The following is a 24,508-nucleotide window of genomic DNA, read 5'->3' on the forward strand; positions in this document are numbered from 1 at the left end:
TCTCACATTTGAAATGAAGATGATAAAGACAGATTAGTTTAGGGGAACATCTCAGAGTGGGAACGGTCTATGAAGGCGTGGAGGTAGCATGAGTAGACCCTGTCAAGAGGTGGATGCGTGGCATTGTAAAAATAGTGGAGCTGGATTAGGGTGGTGGGAGATACAGAGATGGAAGGAGTGGTTAGCACAAGGGTGCTTTTGATCATTTGACTTCTTGAGTTTTTTAGTGGGATGTTAAGAGCTCTGTCTTAGTTCATTTTTATTTATCATTTTCATCAATGAATTGGATGAAGCTTGGTTACCAAGTTGACAAGCAGGCTAGCAGTAGGCCACTCATGCTTTGCTGGACCAACAAACTGTTAATAAATTCTAAATAGAATTTTGTAGTATTTTTAAATGAGTAGGTATCTAGTGAAACTTCAGCTTCCTTTGTTTCTTACAAAAATCAGAATACTTTTGCCACGTTCCCTATGGAAAAAAAAATCAGCTGGAGTTGAATAAAGGCTGTCTTTAGGTGGAGCATTTGCTTTGCAGTTTAACTTAGTTCTCATCATACTCTTTTTTTTTTTTTCAATTTATTTTAATTGCAGGCTAATTACTTTACGATATTGTGGTGGCTTTTGCCATGCATTGTCATGAATCAGCCATGGGTGTACATGTGTCCCCATCCTGAGCCCCCCTCCCACCTCCCTCCCCATCCCATCCCTTTGGGTCTTCCCAGGGCACCGGCTTTGAGTGCCCTGTTTCATGCATTGAACTTGGACTGGAGATCTATTTCACATATGGTCATAAACATATGTGACAATGCTACTCTCTCAAATCATCTCACCCTTGCCTTCCCCAAAGAGTCCAAAAGTCTGTTCTTTATCTCTGTGTCTCTTCTGCTGTCTCACACACAGTATCATCATTAACATCTTTCTAAATTCCATACATATGCATTAATATACTGTATTGGTGTTTTTCTTTCTGACCACAATCTTTTATTCTCTTTTAAATTCATTTAGACATTTATTTTGCCTGTGTGGATCTTGAGTTTTAATACCTTCAGGGCTCTTTTCATCACATTTGTGAAATGTACAATGCTAGGAAAGATTGTGATTGGGGAACAAAACAAATTAGAGAGCTAAAGAAAAGGACTTGAGAGATACTGTAGCAGTTAATATTTGGGGACAAATTTTGTGTTTGGTATCTTCCCTATATATCCTTATTTGTTTTTCACAACAATACCATAGAATGAAGAAAGTTAGCGCCATTTTATAGTTGTGGAAATTAAGTCTTGATGAAGTTAAAGTGTTGCTTAAAGTTATAGAAAATGATAGAGCTGGAATCATAACCCGATCTGTATTACTCCCAAATCATGCTTTTCCCAAATCACTAGATGGTTTAGTTACTAAGTTGTGTCTGACTCTTGCAGCCCCATGGATTGTAGCCCACCAGGCTCCTCTGTCCATGGGATTTTCCAGGCAAGAATAATGGAGTGCGTTGCCATTTCCTTCTCCAGGGGAATCTTCCCAACCCAGGGATTGAACCCTGGTCTCCTGCACTGCAGGCAGATTCTTTACTGACTGAGCTATGACAGCTCTCTATATTGGCCTCTGTTCTTAAAACTCAACAGTATACTTATAGGATTAGAGAAGTCTTAGTTTGATAGCAGTATTTATGATAAAGACTAATGGAGTTATGGTAGATTAAACTTTAGTGCATTAACTCATATGGCATATTTCTACCAAAAAAATAATCACTGGCTTAATATTGGTCTACATTAGTTGATGGGCTTTATCCTTGATGGTTCAGATGGTAAAGAATCTGCCCACAATGCAAGAGATCCGGGTTTGATCTCTGGGTTGGGAAAATCCTCTGGAGAAGGGAATGTCAACCCAGTATTCTTGTCTGGAGAATTCCACAGACAGAGGAACCTGGCAGGCTACAATCCATGGGGTTGCAAAGAGTCGGACAGGACTGAGCAACTAACACACATACAGTTGATAGACTTTATCCCTTATGAGAGAATAATCATACAGCTTTATATGTAAATCAGTTGAATTACTGGTTCCCCCAGTTTAAATGGTAAATAGACAAAAAGTGAGCTTGTTCAGTGAGAAGTGATGATGATGGTGGAAATACTCAGGATCAAGGAATATGAGAAACTATTAAAGAATGGGAATAAGTGTTAGCCAAGATTTTTTTAGTTTCAAGCTATAGTACGCAACTTAAATTGTCTTAAACAAAACAATGATTTATTTAGCTGAGAAGTCCAGGGCTACACCAACTGGATATAGGAACTCAAATAATTTCATCATGTGTGGTTAATAGCAAGAAGCTTTGTGTGGGCAATAGCAAGATAGACTTGTCTCTTGGGTATAATGACACAGGAAGCAAATGGAAAGAGATGAAACTAGAAGGGTGGGCAGGCCAGATACATGGAGACTTGAGGCTTAAATAAGGATCTATTTATCCATCTATTTATCTATCTAGAGAGACGAATGGATCTCATTTTAAATGGGATTTTTAAATTTTATTTTAATCATTCACCCAAAGATTACACCCAGGAGAAAACGTTCAAAAGACTTGACTTCACTGTTGGAATAATACCCAAACTATTCTGGCCTGCGGTATTTTTGTGTTCATTCTTAGGGGTTGAAATCTTTCTCCTCCAACTTAAGTACAGTTCCTCATCTTGTCTTCTGGATCCTAATTCCTTATGTTGGCTTCAGGAGGATGGTTTATCAGTGCATAAATGAGCTTCAACCTCATTCTCTATAGTGGCTTTTTCTTCTAATCTTATAAGTGTCTTTTCTGCTAGAGGCAAACAAGCAAAACAAAGTCAAACCAAATCAAATGAAATTAACCAGCTAACCAAATGTTGAGAGTAGGAGTAAGAGAAACAATAAATGAATACCCCACCGAGACTCAGACTTCCTCTGAGATTCTAGAAAAGCTTTAGGATCATAGATGTGCAGTTATTTATGCCATGCTAGTTTGATCATTATTAACCTAGTGATACAATTCAGCTGTGTAAAGATTCTAGAGTAAATGCAATGTAGAAGACCAGCGTCCTTAGAGTGGGAAAATTAGTGAAATTGCTGGCTCATTTGAGGGGGAAAATTATTTGATAGAGTCAAGTATATGCATTGAAATTCTTTATTTTGGGGAATGGTATCTGGCTAGTGAAAGGATTGATGTAGAATATTTAGATAATAGCAGATTAAAGTTTTTATAATAAGTTCATAGGAATGTATAGAAATGGATGTATCATTGTTAGGCTAGGTTTCCCGCATGGAACAAAATATCAAATTATGAAATTTAGAATTAAGACCATGACCTTTCAGAGAGTCTCAAACTTTGTCTAGGAAACTATTCATGTTCACAGTTGGGAAAATAGGGAATTTTGTTTAAACCTTTCCATGTGGCTTTGGTATTTATGATTCCTCATAGGTGATTGTTGCTTGGCACAGTCTTGATGTGATAAGAAATGAGCAAAGGAATTGGTAAAGCAGAGCAAAGAAACTGCTCTTAAGCTCTAGGATTTCCTTTATGCCCTGATGTCAAAATGTGGCCTGTCTTTTGGAAAGTATAAATTAACTAGGAAATAACTTTGTCTTAAATCTCCATTAAGTTCAACTCAAGACATTTTCTTGTTGTTACCAGTGAGTGCAGATGAATAGAAATTTATTCAGAATAGTTTTATATTTATTCAGAATAATTTCAGTCATTAAAGTCTTTTGATTTCTCATTCAAAAAGGCTTTTAAAATGTTCTAATTTATATTCTAGTTTATAGAATTGAATCAGTAAAATGATAGCACTCAACACTCTCAAGAGTTTTGTGTTTTTTTTTTCCCTCAGTTTGAAAATCTGCACCATGTGAGAGGTTTGGCTGATTTTCTAAATATTGTGCGCCATTTATGTTCCCTCCATTTCCATGCAGTTTATGACTTTGGATACATAAGAGTTAGACCTGCTCTCTAATGGGCCTTCTCTCTTCCTCCCACTGTCTTACTCAAATCCCTATTCTACTCTCAAATCTTACAAACTCGCTCTCTACTGAACATTTTCTGCAGTTCTGGAGGCTGTAATTTATTTTCCTTTTCTACTCTTTGGTCCCAATTAATTTCTTCACTCATCTCTTTCTCTTTTTTCTTTGCTTTTAGCTAATAGGGGGAAAACTATTGTTATTAATGAATTTGTTGTTTAATTATTTACTGCTTTGTCTATCTGGAGGGTAGGGCCTGTCCCTTTCTCATTTACATCTAACATCATTCCTGACATAAAATAGGTGCTCAGTAAATTTTGTTGACTATTGATTGTATATATACCATTACTAAATATGGAAAGGATGGGGAATATGTGATTCCCCTTATGAAGATATCTCTTCATTTGGAACATTATCTAAAAGAAAAATATCTCCCTAACTCCTCAACATATGCTGTTTTCCATTTAAGGGACTAAAAATATATAAAAGAAAATTTGTAAATATGTTATTCCAAAATTAGGACTGCAAATGACCAGTAAGAAGATAATTCTTTTTCACTCATGATTAGATATGTGCACGTTAAATATTTCTGGTCAATTAAACTTGCAGAAATTAAGATTACTATCCAGATTAGTGGTGAAAGTTTGCCCATTTGTTGTTGTGACTCCAAATCATAATGACTTATCACTAAAATATTTTTTTAAAAAAACCCATCTGGTTCAGTCACACTATTGGGAATTTAACCTGTAGAAATAAAAGTACCGTTATGGAAAGATATTTGAATAAGAATGATTGCTGCATCATTGCTAGTAATAACTAAAGCAAAAGGAGAGAAACAGCCGAAATGTTAATTTATAGAGGGGAGGCTGAAGAACTATGACACATCCAAATTAAGCAACTTAGAAAAAAATAATGATGTAGATTATTGTTCTTAACACAAGTAAAAAATCAAGATATAAAATGCTGTTGTTTAGTCACTAAGTTGTCTGACTCTTTGCAACCCCATGGACTGTAGCCCATCCGGCTCCTCTGTCCATGGTATTTCCCAGGAAAGAATATTGGAGTGGGTTGACATGTGCTTCTCCAGGGGATCTTCCTAACCCAGGGATTGAACCTGTGTCTCCTGCATTGGCAGGCAGATTCTCTACCACTGAGCCACCAGGAAAGTCTTGTATAAAACATACTTTTATAAATGGAGATAAAATATTTTTAAACTAATAAGAACAAAACAGATTTTTAAACTAAACCAGTTAAAACCAGGAGAAAAAACATTGTAGCAGCATCAGAGTTGGGTTTCTCACCCATGGGAGGGAGTGACCCTCTGGACTGTAGGATTGTTCACGAGACGGCTGTGCAGACAGCAGAGAGCTCAGGCTCGGGTCAGAGGTTTCTGTGGGCTTCCACTGGTCTGGCAACAGCGTTAAGAGCAAAGAGGGTGAAGTCAGATCCTTGGGAACAGTGTCAATTTTCTCTCCTTTTCCTACTTCTGATTCTCAGTTTAATAGCAAACCGTTTCTTATGAACTCAGGATGCATTCTGAACTTGTATCAGAAGTTGAAGCTTCCACTGAAGTTTATGCTCAGATATTTTTCTGCCATAGTGATTCAAATATCAGCCATAATTAACTACAAAAGGAAACAAACAAACCCCAAACAGATAAGACTTATCAGGACCTGAAACATTTTTGTTAGCACTGTTCTGTCTCTGGAGATAAATCAGATGCATATACTATATCTGCTAACTGAGATGGACTATTGACTTTGTTATTCAGCTAATTTATAAAGACTGCCTTCTTTTTCCTGAAATACCCAGATATTTAAGACAAAATTTCTGTTTGACCTGCATTTTCCAAATAATTGCCTTGATTCTGTATTATCTATGGAACAAAGTTGGGGTTTTCCTTATTGTGGTGGTGATTTAGTTGACAAGTTGTGTTCAACTCTTGAGACCCCATGGACTATAGGCCACCAGGCTTCTCTGTCCAAGGGATTTCCCAGGCAAGAATATGGGAATGGATTGCCATTTCTTTCTCCAAAGGATCTCCCCAACCCAGGGATCAAACCCAAATCTCCTGCATTGCTGGAGGATTCTTTACTGACTGAGCCACCAAGGAAGTCCTTTATATATTGTAGGCAGATACTTATCTACAATATTTTGCTGTGAAGATTAGGGCAAGAAGGTTGTCACATAAGGCAGCAGATATTATTAAAAACATGCTGGAAGAGAAATTTTTGAAGTAGACAGTGCAATTAGGTTGCTTTAGCTAATTTCATAGCTTTAGAGATCTGAACTGGATTAGCTATATTGTAATGCTCTAATGATCCAGGAGTCTGGAATTGGGTAAAGTTTCTACAACAAGGTATCTTCCTCAGACTAATAGCCTAACATTTATAGCGTTAAGTTTTAAAAGATATTCTGTAGTCTCAGAGAAGTCAAAGAGAGAACTCAGTTCTCCCTGTGGCTTCTGGAAAAGGATGATGAAACTGTTTCAAATCACTGAATAGCCTGGCTAATCCTGCCTGTCTCCAATTGCATCCTCTGAATCCGTAATTCTCACTATGGTAAGCTTTCCAACTATTTTCAGATAACCATACTTGTATTTAGAGTGAGTTGATGCTTTTGTAATGGTAAAACTATGGCTGAAATGTATCTCTTTGGGTATACCCTTAATGCACTTAAAATCTTTTATTCCACTTAATGATTCAGGATTCATGTATTTTAGTGGTAGAGAAACAAAAGCATTTTATGTTCAGAGGGAGTATCCGTTTACCTCTTGGATGCCTAGTGTTTCTAAAGAAGAAAAAAGACATTACATTACATGAGATATGTATCTTTTCTGTGATGTTAATCATATTTCCTTATCTAAATCCTTTAATAATTAATTGTATTGCTCTTAAAAATATAAATTTGTTTTTAAAATGCACAGTTTTCAGTACTATTATATACATCTTCTTTAGCTTAGATTCTAATCTATATCCAGTTCTATGGAATCTGAAGTAACATATCTGAAATGAACTATAGTACCATATTACTTAGCAACAGTATGCTCTTTAGACATTTCCCCCTTCTCCTGGGACTTTGATACTTACTTGAAGAGTGTGAATCAATATTTACTTTCTTTTCCAAAGTAATATTTTAGATACATTTAAGATTTTAGCTGAGTAAGAGTTATAAGCTCGACTTTTTGTTTTCTTGTTATGTTTTACATCCATTATTTTAAATCTTGCTTCTAATTAAAGAATAACCCATACTCATTATTTTAGATATAGCTATTCAGATATTTTTAATTTATTTATTTGAATTGGGTCTGAAATAAATGTTATTGTTATACAATATTTATAAAATGGATTTGATAAATATACTGTATGAATAAGATTATGCCTACACTTCAAAAGAACAAATATTTGAACAACTAAAACACTGGCATGAAAAGGATGCTATAATTACTTTGAATACACTAAATTCCCAGAGATCTATTAAATTCAGTCTAAGCAAACTAATATGAACATCCTATTAGTACTTATTGAACTACTGAATATACTTGAAAGCAAAAGAAGCTTATGTATTGAATTATTCTGAAATTCATTCTTTTCAGCATTTCAGGATAAGTAGCATCTTTATCCTATTAGTCTGGATTAATAAATATGCATAAATTTTGCTTATTTTTAATGTACTTATGCTGAAAATGTATATATAATGTTTAAAGGTCAGTTGTACAAAGAATTTTTTTTTTCCTCTTAGGGACAGATCATCATTAAAAACTGTTAATGTAACTGAAACATCATTAGAGTTTTCAGATTTGGATCACAATGTTGAATATAATGCTTATGTAACAGCTAGTACCAGATTTGGTGATGGGGAAAAGAGAAGCAATATCATCAACTTCCGAACACCCGAGGGAGGTAAGTTCTTATGGGTGTAGCCCAAGTTAAAGAATATCCTATTCAGAAAAAACACATTAAATATAAAGATGTCTTATTAAGCCTAATATCTGTCATAAGTTACAGACAAAATTGCTTTTTGGTCACTCTAGCTGTGTGAGGTTGGGAAAGTTAGTTAATCTCTCTGTTCCTCAATTTCCCATTTGTATGAATATGGTATATCACCTACCTTATTAGGGTCTTTTGATGAGTAAATGAATTTATATATATAAATGCACTCAGCACAAAACTCAACACTTAGTTAGCAGTTAGTGTGCTTTTAATTTTTTTATTAACTTATAGTTTATTTTGTCTTCGGCGGTGCAGGGTCTTCATTGCTGCGCATGGGCTTTCTCAGGTTGCAGGGAGTAGAGGCTACTCTAGTTGTGTGTGGGCCGCTCACTGTTCTCACTGTGGAGCTTGGGCTCCAGGGTACAGGCTCCGCAGACCTGGTGCATGGCCTTAGTTACCCCGCAACACGTGGAATCTTCCTGGACCAGGGATTGAACCCGTGTCCTCTGCATTGGCAGGCAAATTCTTAACCACTGGACAACCAGGGAGATCCTAGTGCTTCTTTTTTATTTCATGAAGCAAAATAAAATGCATGAAGTAAGCTCTGTGCCTTTGTCCTCTATGATTCAATTTCAAAATGCTGAGTTAAATTGCAATTTCATAGTATGCATTCTATATTGGAAACTTGTCATAATGTTGTTTTCAAATCCAAGGCATTGCATGATTTAAAACTGGGATTTGTCCTCTGCTTGGATATTGCTATGGTAGAGTGTTAATGAGGATGGCCCAATGAGCCTTACGGATTTCATTTCTGACTTCTAATTAGATATTCTTAATTTTTAACAGTCATAACTTAGACACAGGTAATATTTAGAACAGTTCAGACATTATTTAGAGACAAAGGCACACTTTTGTGTTCAACTTTTTTTTTTTTTTTTTTTTTTTTTAGCACCAAGTGATCCTCCCAAAGATGTTCATTATTCAAATCTCAGTTCTTCATCAATACTTCTTGTTTGGACACCTCCTTCAAAACCTAATGGGATTATACAGTATTATTCCGTTTATTACAGAAATACTTCAGGTACTTTCATTCAGGTAAGACCTGAGTTTTCTCCTATTTCTTTATTTACATCTCTCCGCTGTTGATAAAGCCTTGGCATAGTAAAAAAACGTCTCTTATCTTGAGAATTATGTATAGACATTTTATAAAACTCCCATTGACATAGAAAGATGTGGTGGAGAAAAAAGTATATTTTAATCTGTCTATGCATGCAGACATGCACTCAAACACACACACACATCTCTGGATCAGCTTCAAATGTGTTACCAACAGTGAAGTTGCCACCTTTTTAACATTCTGCATATAAATGTGGCCCTCAGGGCTGTTTCTGCAGGGAATTGATGGTTTCACTTACCCTCAATTGTTTTTCAGCTAAAAAAAATTTTCCTTTGTTTGTATATGGTAGTTTTCATGCTTGGATGTGTTTGTGTACTTTTCTTTAAGTCTAAAAATTTTCCATTGTTAGTAGGAGGGGGTTATCATCATCATCATCATTATCACTTAGTATCAGATGTAATGAAAGTACCAAAATGTGCTTATTAAACTTGTGATATGCAAGGTTATAGGGTTGCATAATTTTCAGATGGACACTTTCTGAAATATGAACAAAACTATTTATTAAAATAGCTAAAGTGCCTTTCATTTAGTGAAATATTTTTAGTTTTTCAGCTGGATTCCTTTATTTCTCCAAACTAACTATTTCACAGAACTCTAACATATGAAAAGAATATAACTGGACAGTTGTGATTGAATCAGGAATCAGAGAGTTGGAATATAATTTTGAAAACACTAATATAGAAGAAATAATGACCATTTACAGAATACGTACCTCACTACTAGGAAGTGTTGACTGAATGTTAATTATTACTCTGACCACTATTAAGTCATTGTATCCTTTTTAGTAGAAGGAGAATAGAGAGGAGTCTTATTAATTCCAAGTTACCTAATTCAATTTGTGATTAATAACGCAAGTTTAGCCACTAGAGTTAGTTCTTGTGAGCAGAAACCTCTCTGAAGTATGACTTGCTTTAGTGCGGTTTAGGCTAGTGAGAAGAGTCAGAGCAGAATTCTGCACGCTGTCTTAGGCCCTACCCACCAGTGAGTAAAAGACAGTTCAAAGGTTGGCTGGATATTAATATTCTGCTCCAGGCCCTCTAAGAGTGAGGTTGCATAAGAAAGGACAGTCTGTTTATTTGTTTAACTCTGTACATCAAACAATTTTTGCTGCTTCTTTTTGATCTGCTCTATTTGGGGAAGGAAAATGGAAATGTAATGTGCATTTTTACCCAGTTTGTTTATAAACTTAATAATTTGTCATTATGTCATCAGGCCATTCAAATTGCAGACTTTTTTTCATGCATTTAACCAATATTCAGTATTCAAAATTCAGTAGATCTGAACCTTAGCAAAGGTTTTGTCTGTACTACAGTTTACTTTATGGCTTGTGTCTGATTCTGTTTTGATTCTCTTTGTCCACATCTAAGTAATCAAGGGCAAAAGTTTAACTATAATTTCAAGGTGATTTTATGAACTTTCTTATTCAAACCTGAATATATAATATGATCCCATTTGCAATTCCTCTATCTTAGAAAATGTAATCTTTTATTAAGTTATCTTAAGAATGCTTTTAAGTGTAACAGTTGCAAGAAGGCACAGGCTAATGATGTTAAGACATTGCTCATATTCCTTGAAGTTCATCTGTGCATTAATTTATTTCTAAAATTAGTTAAATATAGCATAAAAATCTTCACTACTTAGTTTTCTGTTTTGGATTGGTAGAGTAGAAGAAATCATCAAAATGAAAATTATATAGCAGGATAGATGTATAGCTATTTTCTTCCTTCTCTTTCTTCTTCCCATAGAACTTTGTAGTATCTCTTATGCATGATGCATCAGTCTACTTTCTATTCCTGGTGTCTGCTTCTTGTCTTAACTCCCTCATTCCATAGCAGTCAATGTGAAGAAAAGGATTGTGTGTGACTCTTGTCTTTTCATCCCCTGATATCCTCTGCTACTATATCATAATGCTCAATAAATGTTTCATCACAGAACATAAAAATAATTATAGCAGACCAACATTATTTTCAGTAATTAATTATGATTTGAAGCACTTGGGTTGGTTGTGAAGTGATCTGTCCTTCTTCTGACTTTGTGGAGGTTAAGCTCCTTGCTACAACTTGGCAATCCATCTTGCACCTCCTCTGATTGTGGTCCATTGTGTTTCATATTAATTCTTCTCCATTTTAACATTCACCCACTTGTGTCCCCTCCGTGTCCCTGACACAGTGTCTTTTATTAAAAAGTGTGAAATAAGTCCTGGTTTGATTAATCAAGTTTGAGAAGTTTTTACTAAATACCTTCCGACTGTATTTAGATTCTCAAAGAATAAGCCTTAATTAGATAATTTGAACCACAAGACTTTTTTTCCCCCTCAAAATAAATAGATGGATGGGGTAATCATCTGGATAATTGATCTGGTTCTAAATGTGTTACATGTCTGTGCATGTTTACTCACACTCAGCATGAATAAATTCTGGGTGATTCAGAGTAATTTGTTACTTAACTGTCATCAGGGTTGTACATAATCAGAGTAAATTTTATAGCAAAGAAAAATAGAAAAGCTACATTAATATTTTAAGAGGTAAATTATATAAGCCAGTTATGCGATCTGTATAGTATATGTGTTGGAAGATATTAAAGTTCCCAGATCATATTTTGTGTGAAATTAATCATGTCTTGTCTGTTACTTAATAAGTCACCACAAAATTGAAGTAGATCTTTTATGACAGTCACTACCCCACATACTGTCAAAGAACCACAAAATTTTGCAGAATTTAGTTTGTTCATACATCACCGAACCATGCTAACTATAAATTTTAGTCAAATTGATTATCCTATGTTATTAATTTAAATTAGCCTTTTGCTGTTTATTATTTTTATTATATCATATGCCAGAGATGGTGTTGTTTTATTTGCCTCATATAATCTAATCTTCAAAAGCCCTCTGTGAAGGCTTTTGAAGAGGTCCTTCCCATTTTACAGTTAGAGGATGAGAAGTTTTGTGATCAGATGATTTATCCAGGACTTCTGTCCAAATTGAATACAGGTCTTTGGCCTCTAAGGACTTCATGCAAATTGGAATGACTCAGATTTCTCTGTATAGAAATATATTATTATAAAATTATTCATACTTAATTCATATTTAATTACACGCATGACTTTTTTTAAAGTCTATTTTTCTTTATTTTAGAGTTGATTTCTCCATGTTTTGTATTTAAAATTTGGTAAAGGAAGGAATGATCACAATTCCTTAATTATCATAAAATGGCTTGGAACAAATATAACTAGGAGTCAGGCAAGAGAACTTAAAATTTTTTGTTCGCTCATGTGAGAATGTATCCAACTGCTTTCCTATTTCTCTACATGAGTGTAGAAAAAGAAAGGGCTTATGAAAGATGAATTATAACCATTTGAACTCAGAGAGCGAGCTGAAGACTTTCATAATTCCTACATTGTTGATAGGAAGGAAAAAAAGAAAATTCTTAGAATATTCCAAAACTTGTTTAAAAATATATGGTCAAATTTTGAAAACTACTTGAATGTTTTGTAAGGGAAACTAACACTGATCAGCATATTGTAGCCTTCTCAGTTCACTACTGAACCTTCCCCACTGCCAGCTAAGCTTGGAGTTTTAACTCTTTGCTAATCTGTGTATCAATTTAATGAAACTGCTACCACTGATTCCTCTTTCAGTGCAAATATATTTCCAGTTTAATTATTGCAATAAAAAAATTCTATGTTGATTTTCCTCAAAAATTAACATACTAAAACAATGAGGCGACCAATCTATGAATAATACTTGGAAATGCTTATGTATACTAAAAATATATTCTGAACAATTAAAAACGATATGTTTATTTTTCAGAATTTTACACTCCATGAAGTAACCAATGACTTTGACAATATGACCGTATCTGCAATAATAGATAAACTGGCAATATTCAGCTACTATACATTTTGGGTAACAGCAAGTACTTCAGTTGGAAATGGGAATAAAAGCAGTGCCATAGTTCACGTATACACAGATCAAGACAGTATGTAAATGAAAAGCATTTGTTAATCTTTAATAGGATTAATTGAAAACTTTATAATTTTTCAGAATCTTTTTCTATTTGTATGCATTGGTAATAACATCTTTATTTTATTCAGGCACATTTATCTAGTCAGAGAAATTTGAAAGTGCATTAATATAGATATAAACCTATTACACCAGTAACAACCTTTTCTATTCATGGAAACTGCTACCATCCATTTATAAAAGTTTTGTCACCTTTATTGCTTCAAAAGATATTACAGCCGTCGGTTATGGACGTGAAAAATACTGCTGCATGTGTGGACAGAGTTCCCAATACTTCATATCCACTTGCTCTAGAAGTGACATCGTTCCTCTCTCTAGCAGCTTGCTTCCTTTTCAGTCTTTGAACTCACAAAGGACTTTATGCTGCATTTTGTTCTTATTGTGTTTGTTTATGACTAATATACCCCAAATACCCGTTTTTTTTTCTTTTAACTCTGGCAGTTTCCTCATGTGGATTCTGCAGAATCCTGTTTGTGCGGACTATTCAGAAAACTATAATGATTGATGCTCTTGTTTTTTAGGTTTCAGTTTCGAGAATACAGTGATGCATGGATCACTGCCTATTTCTTCTAGTGGTTGTTTCTATGGTCCATTTATTTTTAAAGGCTAGTCTCTTATTGAGAAACGATATTGATCTAGATTGCTGCTAAGAGTAAAATTTCATGTTTATTATTTGAAGATTATAAATTGGCAGACACTTTAAGTATGAAGAGTGAATGCTTTCCCCGTTGTTGGGATAGTTTTTCAAATTGTTTACTCACTGATCAGCAGCGTAGCTATGATAGAATATGCAGAATACATAAGTTTGGGGAGTTTTAGCTAAAATGTTTAGAGCAGTATGTGGTCAACATCATTTCAGGCATTCTTTAAATGCAGATCTCTCCCAAGATTTTCACCAACCTATAATGCTTTATCAGTCAGTATTATGGCACCATGAATAATAAACCCTGCGCACTATTCCTGGTGAGAGATCCTAGGTGACTTCATATGTACAATAAGGATAATCTCCAGAAGAAAGAAATTAAAAATCTGGGTATACATGCATATATACATACTTGCACACTCATAGTCTCATACACATAATTTCCATCACACACTCAAAATCTACACAGACTCATGATACCCATTTTGTAGGAAAGAAAAGCCAAGACAGTATTGTATAAGACAATTCACATGTATTAGAGATGACAAGGTTTACCTTGAATGATTTGAACATAATTTTATTTTATTTATTTATTTTTTTAATGATCCTATTTATTTATTAATTTATTTTTATTTATTAAAAAAATTTTTTTTTATTTTTCAGTGGGTTTTGTCATACATTGACATGAATCAGCCATAGAGTTACACGTATTCCCCATCCCGATCCCCCCTCCCACCTCCCTCTCCACCCGACTCCTCAGGGTCCTCCCAGTGCACCAGGCCCGAGCACTTGACTCATGCATCCCACCTGGGCTGGTGGTCTGCTTCACCATAGATAATATACATGCTGTTCTTTCGAAACATCCCACCCTCACCTTCTCCCCCAGAGTTCGAAAGTCTGTTCTGTACTTCTGTGTCTCTTTTTCTGTTTTGCATATAGGGTTATATTTTAATGTAATTATTTAGAAGGTATTTTGTAGTAGATGATGTTACCACGTGTGGATCTAAACAACGTAGAAGCTTGTGATGTAGTAGTTGCCCTATCAACAGTGAGCCTCTGGTTTGTGAATTTACTTAAATTTTACCTAGGGTGACTGACGATCTTTATATTTTGCACATTACCTATCATAGTACCTGAAGGAGTTGTTGGAAACCTGACTTACGAGTCCATTTCGTCAACTGCAATAAACGTAAGCTGGGGCCCTCCGTCTCAACCAAATGGGCTAGTCTTCTACTATGTTTCTTTGAGCTCACAGCAGACTCCTCGCCACGTGAGACCACCTCTAGTTACATATGAGAGAAGCATGTATTTTGATAATCTGGAAAAATATACTGACTACATATTAAAAGTCACTCCATCAACAGAAAAGGGATTCTCTGATACATATACTGCCCAACTACACATCAGAACTGAAGAAGATGGTAGGCTGGACCCTTTTATTGCCTATTACGCAGATAGTTGGTGTTCTCGTATTTATGTTGCTTTCTGCTAGAAAACATTATTCTGATCACTACATAGATTCTGTTTGTTCTTAAGTAATTAGCCTTTCAATAAACACAATAAGGTTTAGAGTTTCTTAAAATTATTACCTGTTGATATAATTAAGCCCCAGTATTATTGAAGCCTCTTCTTTTTGATACTAATTCACTTTTGTTTCATTTAATATTCTTTTTTTCTTTTATAGTCCCAGAAACTTCACCAATAATCAACACTTTTAAAAACCTTTCCTCTACCTCAGTTCTTTTATCATGGGATCCCCCAGTAAAACCAAATGGTGCAATAATAAGCTATGATTTAACTTTACAAGGACCAAGTGAGAATTATTCTTTTGTTACTTCCGATAATTATGTAATACTGGAAGAGCTTTCACCATTTACATTATATAGTTTTTTTGCTGCAGCAAGAACTGTAAAAGGACTCGGTCCTTCCAGTGTTCTTTTCTTTTACACAGATGAGTCAGGTAAGCCAGAATCCATGTTTCTCCCAATGATTTTACTGTTGCAGCACTTGCTCTCTCTTTTTAAGGAAAAGCATGGAAAATGAAAGGATATTTGATTGACTATTTGTAACAGGCTGACAGCTATTCATCTGCTTTGCTGAACATTGTAAATTTGAGTTTCAGAACAAACTGTTCTGTTTAAAACTACTTTGGAACATCTGAGTTCCAAGTACAAAGCATCACTACCTATGCTCTTTATTTCTGCAATTAAAATGCGATCCGTTTATAAATCTTTAACTAGTGTCTTCCAGAAGCTAGAGTCACGCTGCTACTTTTCTGCTAAAAATGTTTTGAATGTAAGTTTTGTGATGTGTTTTCCTGCAGTGCCTTTAGCACCTCCTCAAAATTTGACTTTAGTCAACTACACTTCAGACCTTGTATGGCTGAAATGGAGTCCAAGTCCTGTTCCAGGCGGTATTGTTATAATATATAGTTTAAAAATTCATGAACATGAAACTGATACTATATTTTATAAGGTAGGTTGATTATAACACTGTATGTTTATTTCAAAAACTTAGAAATTCAAGTAAAATATTTTCACATGTGGGGGAAAATGGACCGTTTTAAATAACACAAAAGCCATCTTTTTTTAAAGAAAAAAATCTCTTTGGTTTCCCACAATTTAAGGATGCTTGAGGAAAACACAGCAAACGTTTGTCAGATGTGGAAGTAAAGTACTTTGTAGAGTATTTTAATCTAGAATGTAAAACTTTTAGATATCTGCAAGCTAAGAAATAATTACACCATTTTGTTAATGCTGCAAAAGTATACAGTAAAATTTTTCGGACTATTTATAGCCTGTTATTGTCTTAGTGTAATATATTTCTACAGTCATCCCCCTAAGCTGCAAGGGTCACATTCCAAGACCCCCAGTGCACGTCTGAAACCAAGGATAGTACTAAACCTATATGTACTATGTTTTTTTCTTATACATCCATAGCTATGACAAAGTTTGCTTTATAAGTTAGGCACAGTAAGAGATTAACAACCATAACTAACAACTAAATTTAAAAAATTATAATAAACTGTAATAAGAGTTAGATGAATGTTGTCTCTATCTCTCAAAACATCTTCTTGTATAAATTTAACACCTTTTCCATCTTAACTAAGCATTTATCAAACACTGTGGCCATAACTTTTGCAGTTTGAGATACAACAGCAAAATTGAGATACAATTTTTTCCCTTCTTCCCCGATTCACAGCATTTCACAGAAACTTGGCCTCAGCATACAATTTTTTTCTTTTCTTATTAAGTCGAGAACTTTCATCTTTTCACCTAAAAGAAGCACTTTACGGCTTCTCCGTGGCATCTCTGAATTGCCAGCATCACTATTCTTGTACTTTGGGGCCATTATTAAGTAAAATAAGGGTGTATTGAATACAAGACTGTGCTACCCCACAGTTGATCTGATAACCAAAGAGCCTGTGGACTAGCGGGCAGGAAAGACAGGACCCAGGGATAATTCACACCCAGGGCAAGATGAAGCAGGATGCCTGGAGATTGCATCACGCAACTTAGACTAGCTCACAATGTGAAAGTTATGAATTATCTGTCTCTCGAATTTTCCATTTAGTATCTTGAATTGAGCTTGACTGCAGGTAACTGAAACTGGAAAATGAAACCGTAGCTAAGGGAAAACTACCAAGTGTTAAAAGAAGTACTGAGTGAATATTTTTAACCTTTTCAGAGATGTGTTTATCCTGGACTTCTAGTAACCTTTCCAGATATAGTATAATTTCACACTAATTGATCTTTTAAGATATATCATTATTCTTTTTCTTTTACTGCTAATTAGTTTACATTCTAAACGCCCTTTTACATTTCCATTTTTAGGTTTCAGAATCAATGAAAAATACCCAAAGAACTAGTGTAACAAAGGATCTCAAATATACCTGTATGATTTATAGCACTTAATTGCCAAAATATATTGTAACACACTAGCATTTATTTGAGAAGTTGTTCTTTTTTCCCCAAAGGCAAATGAAGTACTGGAATGCTTTTCAGTTACAGCATGGAGGATGCAAAAACTCTGCGTAAACATTGTCCTCAGTATTATATGCATTATAATTTATTACTGATGGTAAATTATTTTTATAGCATGTGTAGCTTACAAAGTGAATAATAAAAAAATCAAAAGTAGTGAGTAATGCTATGGCATAGGGAATAATGATTTTTATTATCTTTAAATAATATGGAATGTGGCCATTCCTAGGACAAACACATATGAATATTGAAATGTGGATGTATATGTGTGATCTTTCCCTCAGAGCAGAGATGTCTACCATCAACACCATTAGCATAGTCATGAACTAAGGACTCTGGCATCAAATTATTGGTTGGAATAATTGGCAATAATTTCCAAATGACTGGAACCCTGCCTTCAAGACTTACTGTGCTGCCTTAGGGCAGTTACTTGACTTCTTATGTCTCAGTTCCATCAAGTGCATAATGTGATTTGTAAAGATGCAGCTATTAAAAAGTAAAGCTTGTAAAAGGAAAATCCATATGAAACATTTAAAACAATCCCAAGTATGTGAAAACATGCTACCTATTGTTCTTTTTGTCATAGTTTACAAAAGAATGAATTTCATTCAGCATTGTAATAACACTAAACCTGAAATGACAGTACTTCTTTACCTGAATATAAGTTATATTCTAAGATTTTTAGACATCTATTCTCTCAATAGAAATGCTGCCATTGACATTTCACTATAAATATTTTTATATTATAAGCATAATATTCATACCATAAAGTATTCAATATATCCTTTTTGAGGTGGAAAGAGTAGTTTTCCTTTAAAATCTACTACTGCTTTCAGTTATTTCTTTTCACATCTACTTTGTCTTCCATGGATGCTCATAGCCTTAGTTTCTTTCGGATTCCTTTGTATGTATCCGTATGCCATCTTCTTCCCTTTCCCAGTATCTAGGGTATCTGCTTTCCTCCCACTGTGTGCCTTTCTTTCTGTGGGCGTTGTCCTGTTTTCCTTTCTATTTTCAGCTTCCTCTGTGTCCCCACTATGAGTTTCTTTTCTTCCTTTTCTCTCTTACCTTTCCAATGATCTGTGTGTCTTTGGAGGCATAATAATTCTTGGACCACTCCAAATGTTCCTGCCATCCCAGTCAGGTCACTCACACATACTAAAAGAAATTATTTAGTAAAAAGTTCTGCTAAAAATAGGTTTGAAAATATTCCTTACTCATGTCTCCCTTTTACAGTTTACTTTGTCAGTCTGTCTACATCCAATAAGCTACTCACACTTTTTACTGTAATATCTTGAGTTCAGTCATTTCTCTGCTTACTCACTCACCCTTCCTAACCCAAGTCAAAATTTATCTGCTTGTGTTTAATTTTTTCTCCGTATATAGTTGTTGGTAGATTCTTCTAATGAATATAACAGTTCCTGGATGACAGGGACCACATCTTATATATCTTTATAATCTCCTGCTTATCTAACCATGTGCTTTGTAAATAGTAATTAAGAAAGAATGAAAGAAAATTGTATAATACAGTGAATTCATAAAGGATATCAATAACTTATAAGAGATTAATTTAAAATATAATTCAAACTATGAGTGCCCTGAGAGCTAGTATTCTTGCTAAATTTCTGCCACTGAAATGCTTAATGTATAAGTCAAACTGGTTTATATTTTGGATCAGATATAATGCAGTATTCTTTAAATTATACCACATAAGAGATCGTCTTTTTTTCCCCATAGGATAACTATTAATCTTAAGTGCTCTTTGTGTTAGGACAATCTTCTGTGAATGAAGTGTTTGTATTTGATGGTAAAATTTTCTGTGAGAAACCATATCCTTTTTTGTACATCTGTGATAATTGTTTTGTTCGATTTTTCATTTTCCTAAGAGATTGCATAAAATCAGAAATTTAGGAATTGTCTGGGAAAAACTCATGATTTATCAAGCTTTGCTTCATAGGAGCAGAGGTTCTGTTTCATGCACTGCTGTATTCCCAGTGCCTAGTGTATAATAGCTGATGAATAAATTAGTTTACAAATGGAATGTTACTGAGAACTAAAAAATGAATTTTGATGAATTCAAGAAAAAGTACCACTGACTGCTCATAAGTTGGATTCCTGTTGAGGACTTTAATTTTAACAAATTTAAAAGATATAATCATATGTGATTCTAAGTAAAAATTAGAGAGACAAAACAAAACACTTCAGCTTTAAAAACCAATGGCAATTATGATATTCTTCAGGGTTGACGGGTGTCCAATTCATCCTTGTGCGATTAGCTGAGCATACCCTGGGGCACACATACAACCTGTTTAATTTTTAAATTTTTAATTAAAAATACCCATGCTTATTAAATCATAGGTTAAACACACAAGACATAATTTTTATGTATTAAAATATTTCTTCCAATTATAAATAAGTTTTTTGATGATGCATTTTGACTAAGAATTTATTTTTCCTGCTTTTCAGAATATTTCAGGTTTTCAAACTGAAGCCAAGCTTGTTGGACTGGAACCAGTCAGCACCTATTCCATCAGCATAACTGCCTTTACTAAAGTGGGAAATGGCAATCAATTTAGTAACGTAGTAAAATTCACAACCCAAGAAGCAGGTTAGACATGGTTTTTGGATCCTAAAATGTTTGATTTTGTATGTAACACTTTTCCTTTCCTTTCTCAGTTTACATGAGATTTTTCTGAGGGCGTTGTCCTATTTTCCTTTCTGTTTTCAGCTTCCTCTGTGTCCCAACTTTGAGTTTCCTAAGTATCAATATTTAATTGTTCACTCAAAGGAGCTGAATTTTAGTGCTTTCAGACTAGACTGGATCTTGTTGTCTGCAATCAGATAGATATATACTTATACATGTTTTTTCATTTTGGACCAAGGAAGTTGAAATAAGACTAGCTTAGGAGCAAAGTATACTGCTAGATATATATGAAAAGTACCTCATTTCTAGTCCTACCTGAGATTGCTGGGAGGAAAAAAAAAGAGAGAAAAGCCATTAATCACTTTTAACTGGTTGATTCATATCTTCATGAAAAAGATCTATGACTTTTTTGTATATTGTGCAAAATATTGTCACAATATATACAATAATGTATATTGTGACATTTGAAGAGCACTAGTCAGCATGTAAGCCTGTATTTGTCCATGGCTCGTCTGTGACATGTGGTGGGGACTATGAAGACTATGAAACACCATTGGTCTCATTAAACAACTGACCTGTGTGTCATGACACACCATAGCTCAATTTTGTATGTTGAATAGTTTTCATATAGAACTGATTTAAAGACTTAATACTTTTCCTTCTCTCAACTGGAAGCACGTGTTTTTTAAAGGCATCTCTTCCTCATTCTCTCTCTCTCTCTTTTTTTTTAAATTGATTAAGCACTTAATTCTGTGCTAGTCATTTCTTCCCTGTAGGTCTGGATGCATTTAGTGAATCCCTAAATTGAAATTGTAGACCACTCACTGATAATCATTTCACATTAATTTGTGAATTCCTCATACTTTGTTTTCATGGCATACCCCTAAGACATGCTTAGTAAATAGTATTTATAGTTAATAAAAGTGCACGCTCTGAAATCAGTGTCTGGATTTGAATCCAAGCTCTGCAACTTACTAGTAAAACTTTGGCAAAGGCACATGACTCCTCTGAGCCTCTATATCTTTAACCAAAAAGAAACATATTTTAGCAGCAGCCACCCATAGGCTATTATGAAAAAATAATTGAAAAGATACATAGAAAGCACTTGTTAGAGTGTTCGATACTCAAAAAACATTACTATTGCCCTGTTCCCATAATTCAGATGAAGAAGCCATGATTCAGGCAGATGAGATGAAAAGGGCTGAGACAATTAGTGAAAAAACTGAACTGGAACATCGGCCTCTGACCTCTAGTGAAAAGTGGACATGACTATAGGAAATGTGTATCATAAATTAATGATACTATGGAAAAATGTTAAACCCATGAAAAAAGAAACATTTAAACCTTTTACACACATATTACATTGATAAAAATTAAGGCTACTCTTGTAGACAGTGTTCTGTAAACCTATAACTATATTTTACCAGTGAAATAAAATAATTCCATAAAACCCTGTCCCCTGATTGGTTAAAAAAAATTTTCAACTTGAAATGTTATAATATCTGCTGGTTAATTAATTGTTTTTAGGTTTATAGAGTCAGTAAAATGGATGTTCACAAAATCTAGGTTTATTATCTAAACTTAAGCACATTATCAACCTTCTCTTGTTCATTTACTTTTGAAAATAATGGTATATGTTTTTGAAAATAAGAAAGCAAACAATTAAACATATTTAACTGCCAGAATCTTGGATCAACAGAGGAATCATCTTTTCTTTAAATGCCACACACCCCACTAAGTTATTCTGCTTTAGTTCTGATGCCTTTATCTTACAGAGGATGAAGGATTTGTAAAGACAGAAATTTAGGCCAGAGGAAAGAACTGTAGGCAAGTCAAATATGACTTGAATGTTCTTTTAATAACTCTGCTTCCCCATAAGGACAGGTTTTTTCTTTTTACTGCTTGTTGTTTGTAATCCACAAACTGACAATATGCAAATTTTCTTTACAGCATCCTCTTTTATTGTAACAAGATAAGCTATGCCAACATGAGGGGACATTTAGATAATCAGACATTTCCCTAAGAAGTACCCACTCTCAGGGTCACTTTGGTGGGCCTGGAGTATTTCTCTCTAACCAGATTTGCTAAATATAGTGGCTACTTCCAAGGAAACTCAGGGAAGTTCTGGAAAAAACTGGGACTGAATTAAAAACTGGGGCTGGTTTCCATTTTCAGTCTTTTTTTTTTTAAAGTACTGAGGGATCAGGTCTTCAAGATTTTTACAAAAAAGTCATCTGAATATATAAGCAAAATCCCAAATTTAGTTACATGCTTCCTAGTACTCTTAGGCCACATAGGTGAGACACCTGCATCCGTATCTATGTGTGTGTGCTTAGTCATTCAGTCGTGTCTGACTCTTTGCGACCCTATGGACTGTAGTCCACCAAGCCCCGCTGTCTGTGGGATTTCCCCATGGCAAGGATACTGGAGTGGGTTGCCATTCCCTTCTCCAGGGGATCTTCCCGACCCAGGGATGGAATTTGTGTCTCCTGCCTTGCAGGCAGATTCTTTACCCACTAAGTCACCTGGGATGTTTTGCGTTAGAACGTTCCATCATAAAGTATGGCTAAGACTGCTCCTTCCCATTAAAAAATGAATAGGGCAGGCTTCAACCACTGCCTGAACTTGAAGCTGGCTACCCAGTTGCTTCTGAGTATTTGAGGTTGGGTCTAGGAGAATATTCAGTGGTGGATTCAGTATTGTAAGGATTAACATGGTTACATAGAAAATGGGCCATTTGATTCAGTCCATGTTAAGAAGTTTCTGAGCACATATTCAAAGGCTCACGTGGTAAAGAATCTGCCTGCAGTGTGGGAGACCTGGGTTCGATCCCTGGGTGGGGAAGATCCCCTGGTGAAGGGAATGGCTACCCACTCCAGTATTCTTGCCTGGAGAAGTCCATGGACAGAGAGGCCTGGCGGGCCACACTCCATAGAGTTGCAAAGAGTTGGACATGACTGAGTGGCTTACACACCTGAAAGGTTGATATGTTACATTTTTATTCTGTCTCTACTCCTAAACATGATTTTACCTAGCAATCGCATAATTAAATCATTTATCTGTTACATGTGTATAAATTTTAACTTTGGGCATTTGCTTGTCTCTTAAGTTCCAGACGCTGTACAGAACATAGAGTGTATGGCAACTAGCTGGCAGTCAGCTTCAGTGAAGTGGGATCCACCCAAAAAAGCAAACGGAATAATTACACATTATACGATCACAGTTGAAAGGAATGCTATAAACATCTCTCCCCAAGATCACATGTACACATTCATGAAACTTCTTGCCAATACCTCTTATGTCTTTGAAATAAGAGCTTCAACCTCAGCTGGTGAAGGTAATGAAATGACCTGCAACGTCAGCACGCTGCCTGAGACAGGTAACTAATGTGTAACAGGTGATTGACCTGAAGCCAGTCATTTACCTGAAAAAGGGAACTAACCTGCTATACATAACTGTTCCTGGACTGGATCTTAAGTTTGTCAATAGCATTTGTAATCTTTAGAGCATATTTGTCCAAAACTATATAAGAAATATTAAAAAATAGAACACATACTTTTTTATCCCACATGTTACATAAGGACCAGCTGCGTGATACATTGAACCACCTCCACAGCAATGGGAGACTGAAAGGAGGAAAAAAGAGAAAATCTTTTGTGTTTTACAAGTATGTATTTCTTATTACATAAACACCAAACATTGAATTATATCTTATAATAATTTAAAATAGGGGATAAATATATAATATCTTTTTAAAATTGATTTTTGTGGCATTCTTAATGCTTCCCTGAATTCCATAGTTGCAGTGTCAGCTCACTTTTTTCTATTTCCTTCTCTTCACAAGAGCCTTCATCTTTATATTATTGGGATAAAGATATCTAGGTCACTAAGCTCTAGTCTTCAAAAAAGAAAACTCTCATCACCCCCCCCAACAGTGATACACTCTATATCATAATCTCTTTCATCTTCTACCATCTCTAATTATTATACTTCTTCATATCAATGAAAACCTGATTCTTTCCTGGTAATACTACTTCCCTGGAGGTCCTCCCTAGTGGGGACCGTGGGGGTTGACATAATTGTTAACCTCTGGCACATCTAGATCCTTATCTTGGAAACATCTTTTAGCCCTTTCCT

General features: G+C 34.9%; 1 protein-coding gene across 4 annotated transcripts in view; it reads left to right on the top strand.

The window, feature by feature from the left end:
* Positions 1-24,508, top strand: part of PTPRQ (protein tyrosine phosphatase receptor type Q) — a 291,398-nt gene that overhangs the window by 126,580 nt on the left and 140,310 nt on the right. For 2 of the 4 annotated variants that reach the window (XM_065934147.1, XM_065934148.1), the window contains exons 36-43: positions 7,713-7,873; positions 8,853-8,998; positions 12,889-13,057; positions 14,875-15,165; positions 15,429-15,704; positions 16,068-16,219; positions 20,194-20,335; positions 23,481-23,750. In XM_065934147.1, the coding sequence (XP_065790219.1) occupies positions 7,713-7,873; positions 8,853-8,998; positions 12,889-13,057; positions 14,875-15,165; positions 15,429-15,704; positions 16,068-16,219; positions 20,194-20,335; positions 23,481-23,750 (1,607 nt within the window). The remainder of the gene's footprint in view (positions 1-7,712; positions 7,874-8,852; positions 8,999-12,888; positions 13,058-14,874; positions 15,166-15,428; positions 15,705-16,067; positions 16,220-20,193; positions 20,336-23,480; positions 23,751-24,508) is intronic. The other 2 variants (XM_065934149.1, XM_065934150.1) reach the window with 2 other exon arrangements.

The sequence above is a fragment of the Muntiacus reevesi genome, chromosome 4 (assembly GCF_963930625.1).
Source record: "Muntiacus reevesi chromosome 4, mMunRee1.1, whole genome shotgun sequence".
Lineage (NCBI taxonomy): Eukaryota > Metazoa > Chordata > Mammalia > Artiodactyla > Cervidae > Muntiacus > Muntiacus reevesi.